We start from the raw sequence: 15,984 nt of genomic DNA on the forward strand, positions 1-15,984 counted from the left end.
ATTTGATTAGATTTTTAGCCAGCTAATTGTCACACCATAAACTCAATTATTTTATCAGTTAAATTGGCCCAACACATCTCTGGCTAGCTAACGGATAATACGATCCAGTACTGTAGCAAACAAATAATCTTGTTTGGGATGGGGAGGGGGCAGTATTTTGACATCCAGATGAAAAGCCTGCCCAAAGTAAACTGCCTGTTACTCAGGCCCAGAAGATAGGATATGCATATAATTGGTAGATTTGGATAGACAACACTCTAAAATAATGTCTGTGAGTATAACAGAACTGATATGGCAGGTGAAACCCAGAGGACAAACCATCCCATCCCCCAAAGAAATTCAGCCTACCACTATTTTCAATGGCTGTCACTTTTATTATAAAGCGAAGTCCTCCCAGATTGCAGTTCCTAGGGCTTCCACTAGATGTCAACATTCTTTAGAAAGAGTTTCAGGCTGGTTTTTGGAAAAATGAGCCAGAAATTGTAGTTTTTCTAGGTGGCTCCCATTGTTGCTGTAGTGTTTCCAAGCGAGTAAATGAGAGCGCGTTCTTTGGTATTGTTTTCCGGTAAAGACAATAACGATTCTCTGTCTTACATTTTATAGTTTATTTATGTATTAGGGTACCTAAGGTTTGATTATAAATGTTGTTTGACTTGTTTGGAAAAGTTTATTAGTAACGTTTGGGATTCATTTTGTATACATTTTGATGGAGGGAAACTGGGTGGATTATTGACTGAAGCGCGCCAGCTAAACTGAGTCTTTATGGATATAAAGAAGGACATTATCGAACAAAAGGACCATTTGTGATGAAACTAGGACCTTTTGGAGTGCCAACAGAAGAAAATCATCAAAGGTAAGGCATTTATTACATCGCTATTTCGCACCTGCCTGGTTGAAATGTGTTTTTCATGGTTTTGTATGCGGGGCGCTGTCCTCAGATAATTGCATGGTGTGCTTTCGCCGTAAAGACTTTTTGAAATATGACAAAGAGGCTGGATTAACAAGAAGTTGAGATGACAGTTAAATATTTATAATTCTGTAGTATGAATTTCGTGCTCTGAAATTGTTGAGGTGTCCCGCTAGCGTGCTCTCATTTACTCGCTAGGAAACAAACGTGGGCACAAAATTTAGAGAAATAAGCTTTTTGTGTGTATGGAAAATATCTGGGATATTTTATTTAATCTCTTTCAACATGGGACCAACACTTTAGATGTTGTGTTTATATTTTTGACAAGGCCACACAGAGGGCCAGAGATAATTACAGACCCCAAAAGGGCCACTTGATGTCTTGTGATAGATTACATAAAATCCTTGAAAGATACCAACATTCTAGTAGATTCAAATGTTTCCAGTAATATACCCTCATTTTGCAAACCTACCCGTGTCAAAGAGACACCCCCAGAGTTCATACATCATTACAATCAAACATAGTGGTGGGAAAAAGTCCAACTTCTCCAACACTCCCTTTGAAAACATCTCAGCTATCCAAATCACTCCCTGGGGCTGCGCTGTGTACATTATTACAGGAAGACGCCTTCCTTGGGAGCCTCCGCCTGTCAAATGTGAGGTGTCAAAAACCTGACCAATTTCTGCCTGTTTTGTGACAAGATGAAAGGGAGGACAGGTAAATAGAGAGGGCCTGCAGTAGAAAATACAGCTCTTATCTGTGCCTTGTCTAAACCTGTGAAGCGCCTTGGACAACCAGGGGGAACTCGCTGCTGCAGATCTAATAGAACAGATGTAATAGAATGGGACATATAGTACATTGACTGAGTAATACTCATTTTGTGTAATGCAAAACCTATCGGGGAGATAGACGTGTCTGTTCAGAGCGAATAGACTGCCTAAATATATTGCATTGTTCTGGCTGTGCTTAAGTTACCCATGATATCATCAGTCATGCTCCCTCATGCACGTACAGGCACGCACACACACAAGTACACACACTCAATTGTAAATCATGTCATCTCATTCCCTCAATTACCAGAGCTTGACAATAACCTATGGTGATCACCCTATAAAGAAATAAATTGAAAGAGCAAGGTGAAGGGGAAAATAAAAATGTCAGTTAAGTACAAATGTGACCTTGGTCATTTGAGCACAAAAATTACTCTTGAATATGATTCAACCCAGTGATTGTAGAGATGTGGCCCCCATAACCCTACAATATGCATGTGAGGTCAACCAATGACAATTCTTTGCTCCACAAGAGAGCCAAATCATCCAGGGATGGAAAGCCTGTGCTAGGTTTTACTCTTTTGTTAAATGCCAAAATTTACACCCAGCCCCTAATCCCTAGGCATTCCTTCAGACTTAAATGGGACAAAAAGGTTTGAGCAATGTGGTAACAATTCCACCCAGCCTATCAGAAGGTAAGGTGAAGTAATAATCAAATGACTTTAAACATGTCCAATCCTTTCAGATCTGAAGTAATGCCAAGGGGGTAGGGGCTAAGGGTCAAATTCAGCATCTATTGCCTTACATCACTTGTGTACAACAAAAGAATGGAAACTTTAAGTCATACAGAAAATATAAGAAATTCTGCACATCGCAACTCAGTGAAAACATTGACATTGACATCTAGAAAGGCGAGTGGTCGGTAGGACTGATATACAGTGGGGCAAAAAAGTATTTAGTCAGCCACCAATTGTGCAAGTTCTCCCACTTAAAAAGATGAGGCCTGTAATTTTCATCATAGGTACACTTCAGACAAAATGAGAAAAGAAAATCCAGAAAATCACATTGTAGGATTTTTAATGACTTTATTTGCAAATTATGGTGGAAAATAAGTATTTGGTCACCTACAAACAAGCAAGATTTCTGTCTCTCACAGACCTGTAACTTGTTCTTTAAGAGGCTCCTCTGAAGTGTACCTATGATGAAAATTACAGGCCTCTCACATCTTTTTAAGTAGGAGAACTTGCACAATTGGTGGCTGACTAAATACTTTTTTGCCCCACTGGAGATAAAAACAGGGAATAAAATGCTTCTCTCCAAGGAGAAGACACGATGGTCTACTACTAAATGCAAAAAATACTTGAAGGAAGAAACTGCTTCAGGCTTAAAACCTTAGTTTGGGATAAGTCTACTCTCAGGTTGACTTGCATAAATAGCAGTCACATGGGCAAAGCAACTCACATTTCACTGAGTTGCTCTTTTGCACTCCAGTATCTCTACCTGCACATGACCATCTGATCATTTATCACTCCAGTGTTAATCTGCTAAATTGAAATTATTCACCTACCTCCTCATGCCTTTTGCACACAATGTATATAGACTCTTTTTTTTCCTTACTGTGTTATTGACTTGTTTTTGTTTACTCCATGTGTTACTCTGTGTTGTTGTCTGTTCACACTGCTATGCTTTATCTTGACCAAGTCGCAGTTGTAAATTAGAACTTGTTCTCAACTAGCCTGCCTGGTTAAATAAAGGTAAAAATAAACAAAAAATAAATAAAAATAAAGCTGTAGTAAAACACCAAGTTCAAAGCGGAGGCCATTTAATTTAACCTCTGTCACGTACATCTTGTTTTTACGTTTTATGTGTCCAAGGCCCATACGATAAGATATCCACTCACATTGTGCAATGGTAAATGGCATTCTTGACACTTTTTTTTCCCTTGACGGAACATAAATAACTGAATGAGTGAGAGTGTGTGGCTACTTTACAGGTAGCTCTCTCATTGAGCAGATAAAGAATAACAAACGGGGGGAGAGGACAGAGGATAATAAACAGGAAACCCTCATCTAGAGAGGGTCAATCAAACAAAGTCTGAGTAAAGGCAGAAGAGGATTTGAGAGGCTATAGGAAAACATGTCTCTCCTGGCCTCTATCAGAGATGACCGCTGATAAGCGCCGGGGCTCAATGTCATCTGATGTGGGCTGACAAGCCACTAGTGGCAGGACTTCACTCATCCTGAGTCATCCAATCAGTGCTCAGCTCACTCCGTACCGAGCAGACCTGACATTACCCATCAACGACATGGGAACAAGACTAGAGGGACTGGGCCGAGGACACATGGCAGAGCATAGGGCCACTGGGCAGCAGGAAACAGAATCCCGGGTCAGGAAGTAGCCATTTTCCTAGAGAGCGGCAACAAAAACACTGTAGGGCATAAAAATAAAATACAAAAATATATGTTTTATTGTCATATACACCAGATGGGTGCAGTGAAATGTGCTGTTTTACAGGGTCAGCCATAGTAGTATGGCGCCCCTGGAGCAAATTCTGGTTAAGTGCCTTGCTCAAGGGCACATAAACATATTTTTCTGTGGCAGGTAACCTTGTCGGCCTGGTTATTTGAACCAGCAAACTTTCGGTTATTGACCCAAACGCTCTAACTGCTAGGCAAACTGCCGCCCCATACTGGTCACTGTAGCTAATGTAACTCTATAACCTTTCACATCAAGCTCACATAGAGGCTCTCATTTTTTACTAAGGCACTTGGATATATACAGTGTACATGTTAGGTCAATATGTACGTATAAGGCAGCATTTTACTTACAGTTCATTGAAATGTCATGTCATCATCAAATAAACTGTATGTTAACATACGTACATGGTAATAATTCCAATGCATCATAAATGGAGCCACAGAATGAAATGTTTTCATTCCCTCATCTGTTTATTCACTACCCAAAATAGAGGCGGACTCCTCAATCTCATCAAAAACATCGAACAGACACATGCCGCAATCTATGCATGTAATTAATTGTAGCTTTCCTGGGTGATGATAAGCATCACAGAGACACGCTGGGTATGATTAATACTGCCATGCACTGCATTTTTATTATTTCCATGGTAACAGAACTTTAAAGGCCTAGCTACATAAGCCCTCCCCACCAACACACACACATGCACATGAACACACACACACACACACACACACAAACGTAAGTTACAATGGGAATCAGGGGGAAAAATGGGAACCGGGGGAAAAAATGGGAATTTCCAAGAGTTCGGATGAGGGGAGGGAGGGATAGAGGAGGTAGACTTCTGCTGAGTTCAATTCATAAAGACTTTCCTCATGACATCTTTAATAATATTTTTAAGGTGGAGAAAGCAGTCTGGGCGGGACAGATTTTTTGGTACCGTGGCTGCCCGTCGACATCCCACCTTCTCCCCCCAGATCTCATCTAGCTCCTGCCTGCAATCCCGCAATGTTATAATTACTCATCTTTAAAAAAAAACATCTTATGCATTATTTCATTGCCTTTAGAAAATGATTAACAACATAGTCTACTTTCCCGTGAGAACTGCAAGCTGACAATTGGTTTATAATTCATCACAAGTGGCCACAGACTAAATCACATCAGATACTTGTTTTTGCCACCACTACTGTTTGAAGCCCTCGCGCGAGCCGTTTGTGTAACATGCACCCCAGTTAGAGGTGGGGAGAGGAGAGGGACCCAAGATTTATGTGATATAAAAGTGATTTTATAACAATTCACAGTGCATTTAAAACAGCAACACGACCATTATGAAATTCATTTAACATTTTAATTTTTATTTAATTTTACTAGGCAAGTCAGTTAAGAACAAATTCTTATTTTCAATGACGGCCTAGGAACAGGGGGTTAACTGCCTGTTCAGGGGCAGAACGACAGATTTGTACCTTGTCAGCTCGGGGATTCGAACTTGCAACCTTTCGGTTACTAGTCCAACGCTCTAACCAGTAGGCTACCCTGCCTACAATAATATTTTCACCACGAGCATGAACCATTCAGGCTGCGCAGCACACTTCTCTGTCGGGTCCGACACCGGAGTCCCGCGGTAATGCAGGGCTCTAGGTGGAGACACCTCAACAATTGGCTTCCAGCACTGTTTCATTCACGCCCCATTTAGTCACCTGGCTCAGGGTCTCTCTGGATTTTTTCCCCCTCTATCACCTATTTTTATTCTTCTACACTCTATCCCCCAGAGAGACAGAAATGCAACACTGTGTCCTGGATACAAAAGAAATATGAAGTATAATTCTTAGATAATCACTGAAATTGAAAAGAGGGGGGTCAACTATTAAATGAGAGGTGACATTTGAAAGTTATGTTTCTAAGGAAACCTAGTTTGCATTTCATGAAGACAATGGTGGTTAGAAATCAGTTCGGAGGTTGCAAGTTGCACAATAACGTGATGATGGTTGAAATATTAGACAAGGTAATATGGAATATTATGAAAGGTATTATGAAAACCTTTGAAACTTGAATCTGGTCGTCCATTTTGTTCCTCCAGGTTTTAATGATGAACCAAAACTTACACATGATGACTGTGTAAGGAAAAAAATCAAATGTTCTTGGCATATTCATCACTAAAGGGGATATAATTATAAAACCTACATGTTATGAATGGGCGGGCCACAGATGAGGTCAAGTTATTAGTAAATTCTTGATCTATCGGTAACAACAGCATTAGGGAGAGGGATTAGGCAGGACACATCTTGGAACAAAGTAATCCACATATTAGGTTATAGATCTCTCTGGGGACGGAGCATCTTCTTGGAATCGCTGTGATGGTCAGAAGTGAAATGCTTGGGGCTCTCCTCCTCAGAGTCTGGGTTTTATGAGAAATGGTCAGGTCTCAAGCCATACACATGCACACACAGTAGGGGTAGTCTAATATTGAACTGGGGAGATAACACTAATGCACTATTCCTGCCTGCATACTGTAAATCCTAGCACTGCCTGTTCCTGTTCGCCTTAATGAGTTATTGAAGCATAATTAATTCACGGTGAATTCCTAAATTGAAGTCAGAGTTTCCATTACGATTAGGGAGCGCCGTGTTTAAGAAGAGTTTCGCCGTCATGCCTCAGATATCGCTTAATATCGGGCCCCTCCCCCTCCATCTCTCCTCATCTTCAGGAGAGTAGAAAAAGAAAGCTAATTTTCTTGAGGCTTTCATGGATTTAAATAATAATTTTATTTTGTCTGGGAACTCTAACCCTCTCATTATGTTGGCGGAGAGGAATAACAGTGAGAAACACAGGGATGAGGGAGAGGAGACATGCCTTGTATCCCCTAAGCTCTAATTCGACAAGAAGTGGGTCAGCTCATGAGGAATTTAATTTGAACAGATGTCAATTAATACCCATTATTCCTGCTCTTTCAGGAGGCTGATGAATGATCTTCATCTCATGTTCTCAGAGCCAAGTCTTACATGAGAGATTCAAAAAGATTTTACATGATATAGTCCTCATTTCTCCACTGTGCTGGCTGAATTGATAGCGCTAGGAAATTAGATAGCTAGGCCTCTCTGTTACAGGGTAAAAGGAGTGTTCCGGTTCTCAAAATCTAGTCGAGTTCAATAGAGAGATGTGCTTTATTCCCTTAAAGAATGTTGAAAAACAGACACTTCAAAATGTCTTGACGTTCTGTATTCTAGAGAACAATCTCCCAGTTCTCTTTTAATTGCGTAAGCTCCCGGGCAATTATGTAAGAAAAATATTATGTTCAATACATTCGGGCACCACTTCAAAGGACTGAGATGAATAAAGTTTACTAAGTTCTTTAAATATACAGAACCAGTCAAAATTTTGGACACACCTACTCATTCAATAGTTTTTCATTATTTTTTACTATGTTCTACATTGTAGAATAATAGCAAAGACATCAACACTATGAAATAACACATATGGAATCATGTAGTAACCAAAAAAGTGTCATATGTACCAACAAACGGATATGATCAAACCGGTGTGATTAGAACCCTTGATTAGAACGCTTATCATAGGTGTCCATTAAAATATATGCAATAATCGGGAATGCATTATTTGTCACCAGTACTTGCGAATAAAACTGTAAATACAGTATGCTACATACATACATACAGCATGTGCCTACAGTAGAAACGACAACACGATATACAGAAAATAAGGAACTTACTTTGATAGGAACGCACACATGTCCAAAGTTATTATTGGTAAGGAAAACAACAAGGAAGGCAAAGCAAGCGCCAGCAAGAAAATGTTCCAATTCTTGCAAGACTGCACAAATATATGCATACTTGATCTGCGCAAACATGAGTGATGTGCGGGGGGCTCTCCTCGAAGAGAGAAGTTTCTCCGGCTCAGTAAAGCGTCCATTAGAGATATTTGGAACTCACATGTGAAAAGGTTGAACAAATCTAAATACATTTTATATTTCAGATTCTTCAAAGTAGCCACCCTTTGCCTTGATGACAGCTTTGCACACTCTTAGCATTCTCTCAACCAGCTTAATGATGTAGTCACCTGGAATGCATTTCAATTAACAGGTGTGCCCTGTTAAAAGTTCATGTATGGAATTTCTTTCCTCCTGAGATAATCAGTTGTGTTGTGACAAGGTAGCGGTGGTATACAGAAGATGGTATTTTACCAAATATATAATGGCAAGAACAGCTGAAATAAGCAAAGAGAAACGACAATCCATCATTGCTTTAATACATGAAGGTGAGTCAATAGGGAAAATGTCAAGAACTTTGAAAGTTTCTTCAAGAGCAGTCGCAAAAACAATCAAGCACAATGATTAAACTGGCTCTCATGAGGACCGCCACAGGAAAAGAAGGACCCAGAGTTACCTCTGCTGCAGAGGATAAGTTCATCAGAGTTAACTGCACCTCAGAAAATGCAGTCCAAATAAATGCTTCATGGAGTTCAAGTAACAGACACATCTCAACTGTTCAGAGGAGACTGCGTGAATTGGGCCATCAAGGTTGAATTGCTGAAAAGAAACCACTACTAAAGGACACCAATAAGAAGAAGAGACCTGCTTTGGTCCAGGACATTAGACTGGTGGAAATCTATCCTTTGGTCTGATAAGTCCAAATTTGAGATTTTTGGTTCCAACCGCTGTCTTTGTGAGACGCAAAGTAGGTGAAAGGATGATCTCCACATGTGTAGTGTCCACCGTGAAGCATGGAGGAGGTGGTGTGACAGTGCTTTTCTGGTGACACTGTCGTGATTTATTTAGAATTCAAGGCACAATTAACCAGCATAGCTACCACAGCATTCTGCAGCGATACGCCATCCATCTGGTTTGTGATTAGTGGGACTATCATTTGTTTTTCAACAGGACAATGATCCAACACATCTCCAGGCTGTGTAAGGTATATTTGACCAAGAAGGAGTGTGATGGAATTCTGCATCAGATGACCTGGCCTGCACAATCACCCGACCTCAACCCAATTGAGATGCTTTGGGATGAATTGGACCGCAGAGTGAAGGAAAAGCAGCCAACAAGTGCTCAGCATATGTGGAAACTCCTTCAAGACTGTTGGAAAAGCATTCCAGGTGAAGCTGGTTGAGAGAATGCCAAGAGTGTGCAAAGCTGTCATCAAGGCAAAGGGTGGCAACTTTGAAGAATCTAAAATATATTTTGATTTGCTTAACACATTTTTTGTTACTACATAATTCTATGTGTTATTTCGTAGTTTTGATGTGTTCACTATTATTCTACAATGTATTACATAGTAAAAAATAAAGAAAAACCCTTGAATGAGTAGGTGTGTCCAAACTTTTGACTGGCACTGCATGTATGTATATAGAGTGGGTTAAAAAAGTATTTAGTCAGCCACCAATTGTGCAAGTTCTCCCACTTAAAAATATGAGAGAGGCCTGTAATTTTCATCATAGGTACACTTCAACTATGAGAGACAAAATGAGAAAGAAAATCCATAAAATCACATTGTAGGATTTTTTATGAATTTATTTGCAAATGGTGGAAAATAAGTATTTGGTCAATAACAAAAGTTTATCTCAATACTTTGTTATATACCCTTTGTTGGCAATGACAGAGGTCAAAAGTTTTCTGTAAGTCTTCAAAAGGTTTTCACACACTATTGCTGGTATGTTGGCCCATTCCTCCATGCAGATCTCCTCTAGAGCACTGATGTTTTGGGGCTGTTGCTGGGCAACATGGACTTTCAACTCCCTCCAAAGATTTTCTATGGTGTTGAGATCTGGAGACTGGCTAGGCAACTCCAGGACCTTGAAATGGTCCTTACGAAGCCACTCCTTCGTTGCCTGGGCGGTGTGTTTGGGATCATTGTCATGCTCAAAGACCCAGCCACATTTCATCTTCAATGCCCTTGCTGATGGAAGGAGGTTTTCACTCAAAATCTCACGATACATGGCCCCATTCATTCTTTCCTTTACACGGATCAGTCGTCCTGGTCCCTTTGCAGAAAAACAGCCCCAAAGCATGATGTTTCCACCCCCATGCTTCACAGTAGGTATGGTGTTCTTTGGATGCAATAAGGGCATTCTTTGTCCTCCAAACACGACGAGTTGAGTTTTTACCAAAAAGTTATATTTTGGTTTCATCTGACATTCTCCCAATCTTCTTCTGGATCATCCAAATGCTCTCTAGCAAACTTCAGACGGGCCTGGACATGTACTGGCTTAAGCAGGGGGACACGTCTGGCACTGCAGGATTTGAGTCCCTGGCGGCGTAGTGTGTTACTGATGGTAGGCTTTGTTACTTTGGTCCCAGCTCTCTGCAGGTCATTCACTAGGTCCCCCCGTGTGGTTCTGGGATTTCTGCTCACCGTTCTTGTGATCATTTTGACCCCACGGGGTGAGATCTTGTGTGGAGCCCCAGATCCAGGGAGATTAATCAGTGGTCTTGTATGTCTTCCATTTCCTAATAATTGCTCCCACAGTTAATTTCTTCAAACCAAGCTGCTTACCTATTGCAGATTCAGTCTTCCTAGCCTGGTGCAGGTCTACAATTTTGTTTCTGGTGTCCTTTGACAGCTCTTTGGTCTTGGCCATAGTGGAGTTTGGAGTGTGACTGTTTGAGATTGTGGACAGGTGTCTTTTATACTGATAACAAGTTCAAACAGGTGCCATTAATACAGGAAGCGAGTGGAGGACAGAGGAGCCTCTTAAAGAAGAAGTTACAGGTCTGTGAGAGCCAGAAATCTTGCTTGTTTGTAGGTGACCAAATACTTATTTTCCACCATAATTTGCAAATACATTAATTAAAAATCCTACAATGTGATTTTCTGGATTTTTTTTCTCATTTTGTCTGTCATAGTTGAAGTGTACCTATGATGAAAATTACAGGACTCTCTCATCTTTTTAAGTGGGAGAACTTGCACAATTGGTGGCTGACTAAATACTTTTTGCCCCACTGTATATATATATATATATATATATATATATATATCATTACATACCTTGGTAATTGCCACAATAACATGTAAGGCAGTAAGTAACGCATTGGCCAAGAGATACCCAGTTACTTTTGATGATATATCATATAGTTTTTACAATATTACAACATTAGTTTTGCACTAGTTGGCTGTACCTGTACAAACTACAGTTTTAATCCTTAAAGCTTGTTCTCCATTTTCTTCTTTTAGGGAGCCAATCTGTTTTCAGTTCTTTTATTTCCATTACTGATCAAAACTTGTTTTCTCATGACTGACTCTTGTCACTCTGCAGCAGACATATGGTGAGCAATATGTTTGGAACATCGAATCGCAAATTACAGTATTAATACATATATAATTGTGATAATCGCATACATATCGTACCTAGGTATCGTGATAATAACATATTGTGAAGTTCCTGGCAAATCCCAGCCCTATTGACAATATTTCCTTCTGAAAGCACAAACTCCAATTCATTGCATCCTCAACTGTTTTGGAGGAGAAGGTCCAAGGTCCCTTTCCTCTGACCTTCTCCTCTAAATAATTTTGAGAAGAACGCTAGGAAAGAAGATGTGATGCATCCAGGAAAGATTAATTGAGAAAGAGACACTTACTTGAGGGTGAACAGCTCCACTGTGGAATTGGGCACCAGGTAGAGGAAGATGTTGAGGGTCTCTCCTGGCTTCAGCGACTTCTCAGGCAACCTCAGGAACATGTTCTTATCCAGCTGCTTGTCCACCACCAGCTGCTTCTGGCTGGAATGGTACAGGCTGATGCTACCAATGCGGAGGAGGGGATGTTGAGAGGGAGGCTCGCCCCGTGATCCTCCTCTGCGGCCCGAGTTCTCGCCGCACTCCCCTCCGCTGTCCGGGTCATGGAGGGTGTAGTACAGCTCGGCCTGGAGGGACTCCCCGCTCAGCTCCAGGCTGTCGCTGGAGCTTTTCCTGCGTCCCAGGGGGGCCACATTGGTGTTGAACCAGGTGGGGGGCAACTCCAGCTGGGCCAAGCACTGGGCAAGGTTCCCCCGGAGGCGGCACGACGTCTTGATCTCGCGCACATCCCGGAAGCCGTGGAGCCTGACGCAGGGCAGCTTGTCCTGGACTTTGAAGTCATCCCAGTCGCGACCGGCGATGTAGAAGAGCACCTGGACCACGGGGTTGCTAGATAACACCCTCGACTGGACGATGAAGGCCCGGACCTTCCAGTTGACCGTTAGCCGTCCGAGGATGTCCAGAGGGCTGGAGGGCTGGAGGAGGTCCTTGGATAGGCTCTGGTCCTGGGTGAACGGGCCAAAGGTTATGTTAACGGAGGGAAACTCCTTGGTCTGGAAGACCACAAAGCTCTCGGAACGCTGGAGAGGGTGTTTGTTGGCGGGGCTACCGCTGCTTTGGCCCGAGGACCTGGTCTCTCGCAGGAAGAAGGCCAGCTGGGCGTTGGAAAGCTTGAAGTTGGCGGGCAGGTAGATGTCCGGAGGGGTTGGGGTGACTGCCGAAGAGCTCAGGAGAGCATCTGAGCTAGTCGGGGATACTTTACCTGCAAATGCTGAACACAGAGAGATAGAAAGAGAGAGAGTAAAAGGTTAGAATCTTTACAATGCAACATGTATTTCAACATTTAGCAAATTTCACCTGCTCTTCACATGAAACTGCCACAGATAACAACAATTATCTGATAAAGAAACCGTATGTGTCAAGTGGCCTGCAGGCAGATTGCCCATTGTGTCCAATGAAACGGGTTGTATAAGTAAACAAGCTGCATGACACTGATTTCATCGTACCTGCTGTTCACAAGATAAACAGCTCAACACCACACACTCAATCGGTTGTTCCTCGAGTTCAATAACACACCAATAGTCAGTTTTAAAATTGACAGAGAAGCTAACGAATGGACAAAACACACAAGCTTTCAAAACAACAAGATATTTGACAAAATGTAAAAGAGAAATAGGGAGATACTTTAGAACAAAATAAAGTGAGAACAAACACTCAAACGTGTTATCTAATGACAAACTCTGGGAAAAGAGAACAAATGAAAAACATGTACCCTCGAGCTATAAAATACAATCTGCTCAGACATAGGACACAGTCATAAAGAAACAGCATTGATGTAACATACTTATCAGTAGTACCAAGAACATGAAATAAATGTGCCAAAGCCTTTCCAGACAGACCAAATCAGAGATTAAAAGTCCCATATTCCAAAATGCCTGGCATTGAAAGTATATGTCCTCAAATAGCCCTTCAAAAGAGTATATCCAATCATCAGTAGAGAGTTTGCAGTCACCAAGTTAACAGATTGCGCAAAAAAAAAACTTGTTTCTCTCATAAATCTCCTCAGATATTCGCAGTACTAGAACAGATTCCTGGTGGTTCCCTTGCTTGCGCTGCAGCACACAGCTGTGGGGGATCAACAGAAGTTCTTGAACTTGTGCTTACATTCCCTTTGGTGCAGTCGTGGTCCACAGCATAGACCCACAGAAGCTCTTTGAATCCAGTCCACACATGTAGCTCCAATCTGGCAGCTGTCCCTGATAGACCAAACCCCTCTTCGCAAGCCCGGGTTTAATACTGTAGACAAAGCCTTGACACCGCCCTGTCTCGCCACACCTAGCCTCAGTCTATAATCAACATTTGAGCTCCCAGACAGTGTTAAGACACACAGGCCTCAAAGGACTACTGCACCACACACACACTCGTAAAAAAAATACTGTTCAGCTCGATTCATCCTCTCCCACTGGACATGTTCAGGAAGAGGCTTTCGTGTTTGTGTGAGGCAGAGTGTGTGAGAAAATGAGTATCTATGTGTGTTGGACGGGAGGGGTGGGAATGGGGGAGGGATGTACTACTTCAATGCATTCAGGCAAAGAGAGTGAGCAGGAGAAAGAGAGAGAGGGGGGGATTAGGTAAAGATCATAGATGAATTAGCTCTGCCTGTCCCCTTTTCTTCTGCCACGGCCCCGAGAAAGATAATGAGGATGCCTGGGGAGGGTTGGGGGTGGGGGATTGACTACTTCTGCCCCCCAAGTGCCTGGAATCCCTACAATAAAATAGAAAGGAATTCTTGGATGTGTGTGTGGTCCAAGCCTACGCTCAGCATCACGCTCAACAGGGGGTCGAAAAGATGAAGGGGCCTGTTGTTCATTCCACCAGGAACCATTTCACTTATTTCCACATCAAGAACATAAACAGAACAATTCTCATCTCGTAATGGGATATATGTTCTTGAACACTTTTTATCAGTTCTTGTCAGTCATGTAACCGATTTTCCACAGGGCTACGGCTGATCTGCGCATCTGCTTGAGTAGCCTCTGCCGAGTTCCCAACAACCAATGTTCTGATATTCAGGGAAAATGGAAAGAGAGCCCATGACTCGACTTCCGCTTATGGACGTTAACAAGGCGACACTACATTTGAACTCTTCCTCCACATTTATTGGACTGGTTGAACAGTATTCGAACTACAGTTTTTTTCTTCTTCTCGTCAATACCATTATGTAGAGGGTCTAATTTCAGGCATTTGCTACATTAGTTTACTGCTTGAGGAACATGAGTACTTTTCTGCCGAGTGGTCTGAACCATATGGTGTGCTCCTGCAGTGTGGTTAGACTCTGGCAGTCTGAGGGCCAGGCAATGAAGTACCTCTTAAGGGGTCTGACATGATACTCTCAGCTCTGCAGAGCAGCGCAGTTCCATTACGAGACCACATTAGCTACTTGAGTGTCTCTTCATCCCTTTCTAAACACGCATAATGCACACAACGGATTGCTCTGGTTTAGTTCCCCCTCTCTCCTTCTGTGTACTCCAGCCCGATGTACAGGCTGATTGAGGGGGCATGATATACGGGCCCAAATGCACTGGGGGTGCTCCTCCTCTCACTTTTCCTTTGCTGCTGTATCAAAGTGGGGTCGGGGTGGATGGGGGCGCAGATGGGGCTTACAACAGAAAACCTGATACCCCCCCCCTATTTGGCTTCCTATTAGACATAAGGGCCAAATTGATTGGCTTCACTTCCTGTTGCATGCTCCGTTACATGATAGCCATCTGTTGGGTGGGGGATATCAATGAGTAGCTAGCAACACCTCAGGGCTCTTTCCATCTATCAAGTTGCTTTCCCTAATGGGGATTAATGAAAATGTCTGACCACAATTGGATGTTGAGGTTGGGGCTTATTTCTTTACCATTTAGAGCCAATCCGCAGTTTACGAAACACAACGATTAGGAGCGCAACCAGTACGTGAATGTCATTTTTCATCACAAAATGGGTGGTTCCTTGTAGTACGCAGGCATGCCTACGGCAAAATGCAATGCAATTTCCTCTGCATTTTTTATGGAGCATATTATTCTATTATTCCTTGCACGACGGTGGGGGCAGTGTTGTGTAGATAATGAGGCTGTATTTGACCACAAACTCGCTTGGTAAAAATGGAACCAGAAAAATAGCTTTTGCTCCTTTCTTTTTGGCACAAAGTCATTTCACAAAAATAATGAACTCTACATCAATCACTTTAAACTGCTATAAAAAGTAAGCACCAGTGTTGCTATACATTTGTGAAAACTAAAGTGATAGACTTGGTTTCCCAAAAGAGTTTAATCAGCGAGCTGTATGCCAAAACCATTGTTACTAAAGTTGCACTTGAAAACGCTTGTTATTTACCGATGTGGAAGATAGTGCCGATGGACATAGCCCACCTTGTTTCAGGCTCCTAAGTAACTTTGCAGTATTACATTTGTTTTGTGTGTTATTTCTCACATTATTAGCCCAGAATGTTCTGTGCATTATTACAAACAGGCAGAACTAACTTTGGATATTAGAAAGGTAACTCACCAGTATTATAACTTTCCTGAATTGGACCCTTACTT

At 42.0% G+C, this 15,984-nt stretch overlaps 1 protein-coding gene across 2 annotated transcripts in view; it reads right to left on the reverse strand.

Moving 5' to 3' along the window:
• The window catches only part of LOC112258065 (transmembrane protein 132E-like), a 366,342-nt gene that overhangs the window by 103,071 nt on the left and 247,287 nt on the right, over positions 1-15,984 (reverse strand). Inside the window, exons 1-2 of one of the 2 annotated variants that reach the window (XM_024432151.2) lie at positions 13,242-13,650; positions 11,741-12,668 (exon numbers count right to left, since the gene is read on the reverse strand). In XM_024432151.2, coding sequence (XP_024287919.1) covers positions 11,741-12,668; positions 13,242-13,320 — 1,007 coding nt within the window. In that variant the 5' untranslated portion in view covers positions 13,321-13,650. Of the gene's footprint in view, positions 1-11,740; positions 12,669-13,241; positions 13,651-15,984 lie in introns of those variants that run through there. The other variant, XM_024432152.2, reaches the window with a different exon arrangement.

This window comes from Oncorhynchus tshawytscha, linkage group LG09, assembly GCF_018296145.1.
Source record: "Oncorhynchus tshawytscha isolate Ot180627B linkage group LG09, Otsh_v2.0, whole genome shotgun sequence".
In the NCBI taxonomy this organism is placed as follows: Eukaryota; Metazoa; Chordata; class Actinopteri; order Salmoniformes; family Salmonidae; genus Oncorhynchus; species Oncorhynchus tshawytscha.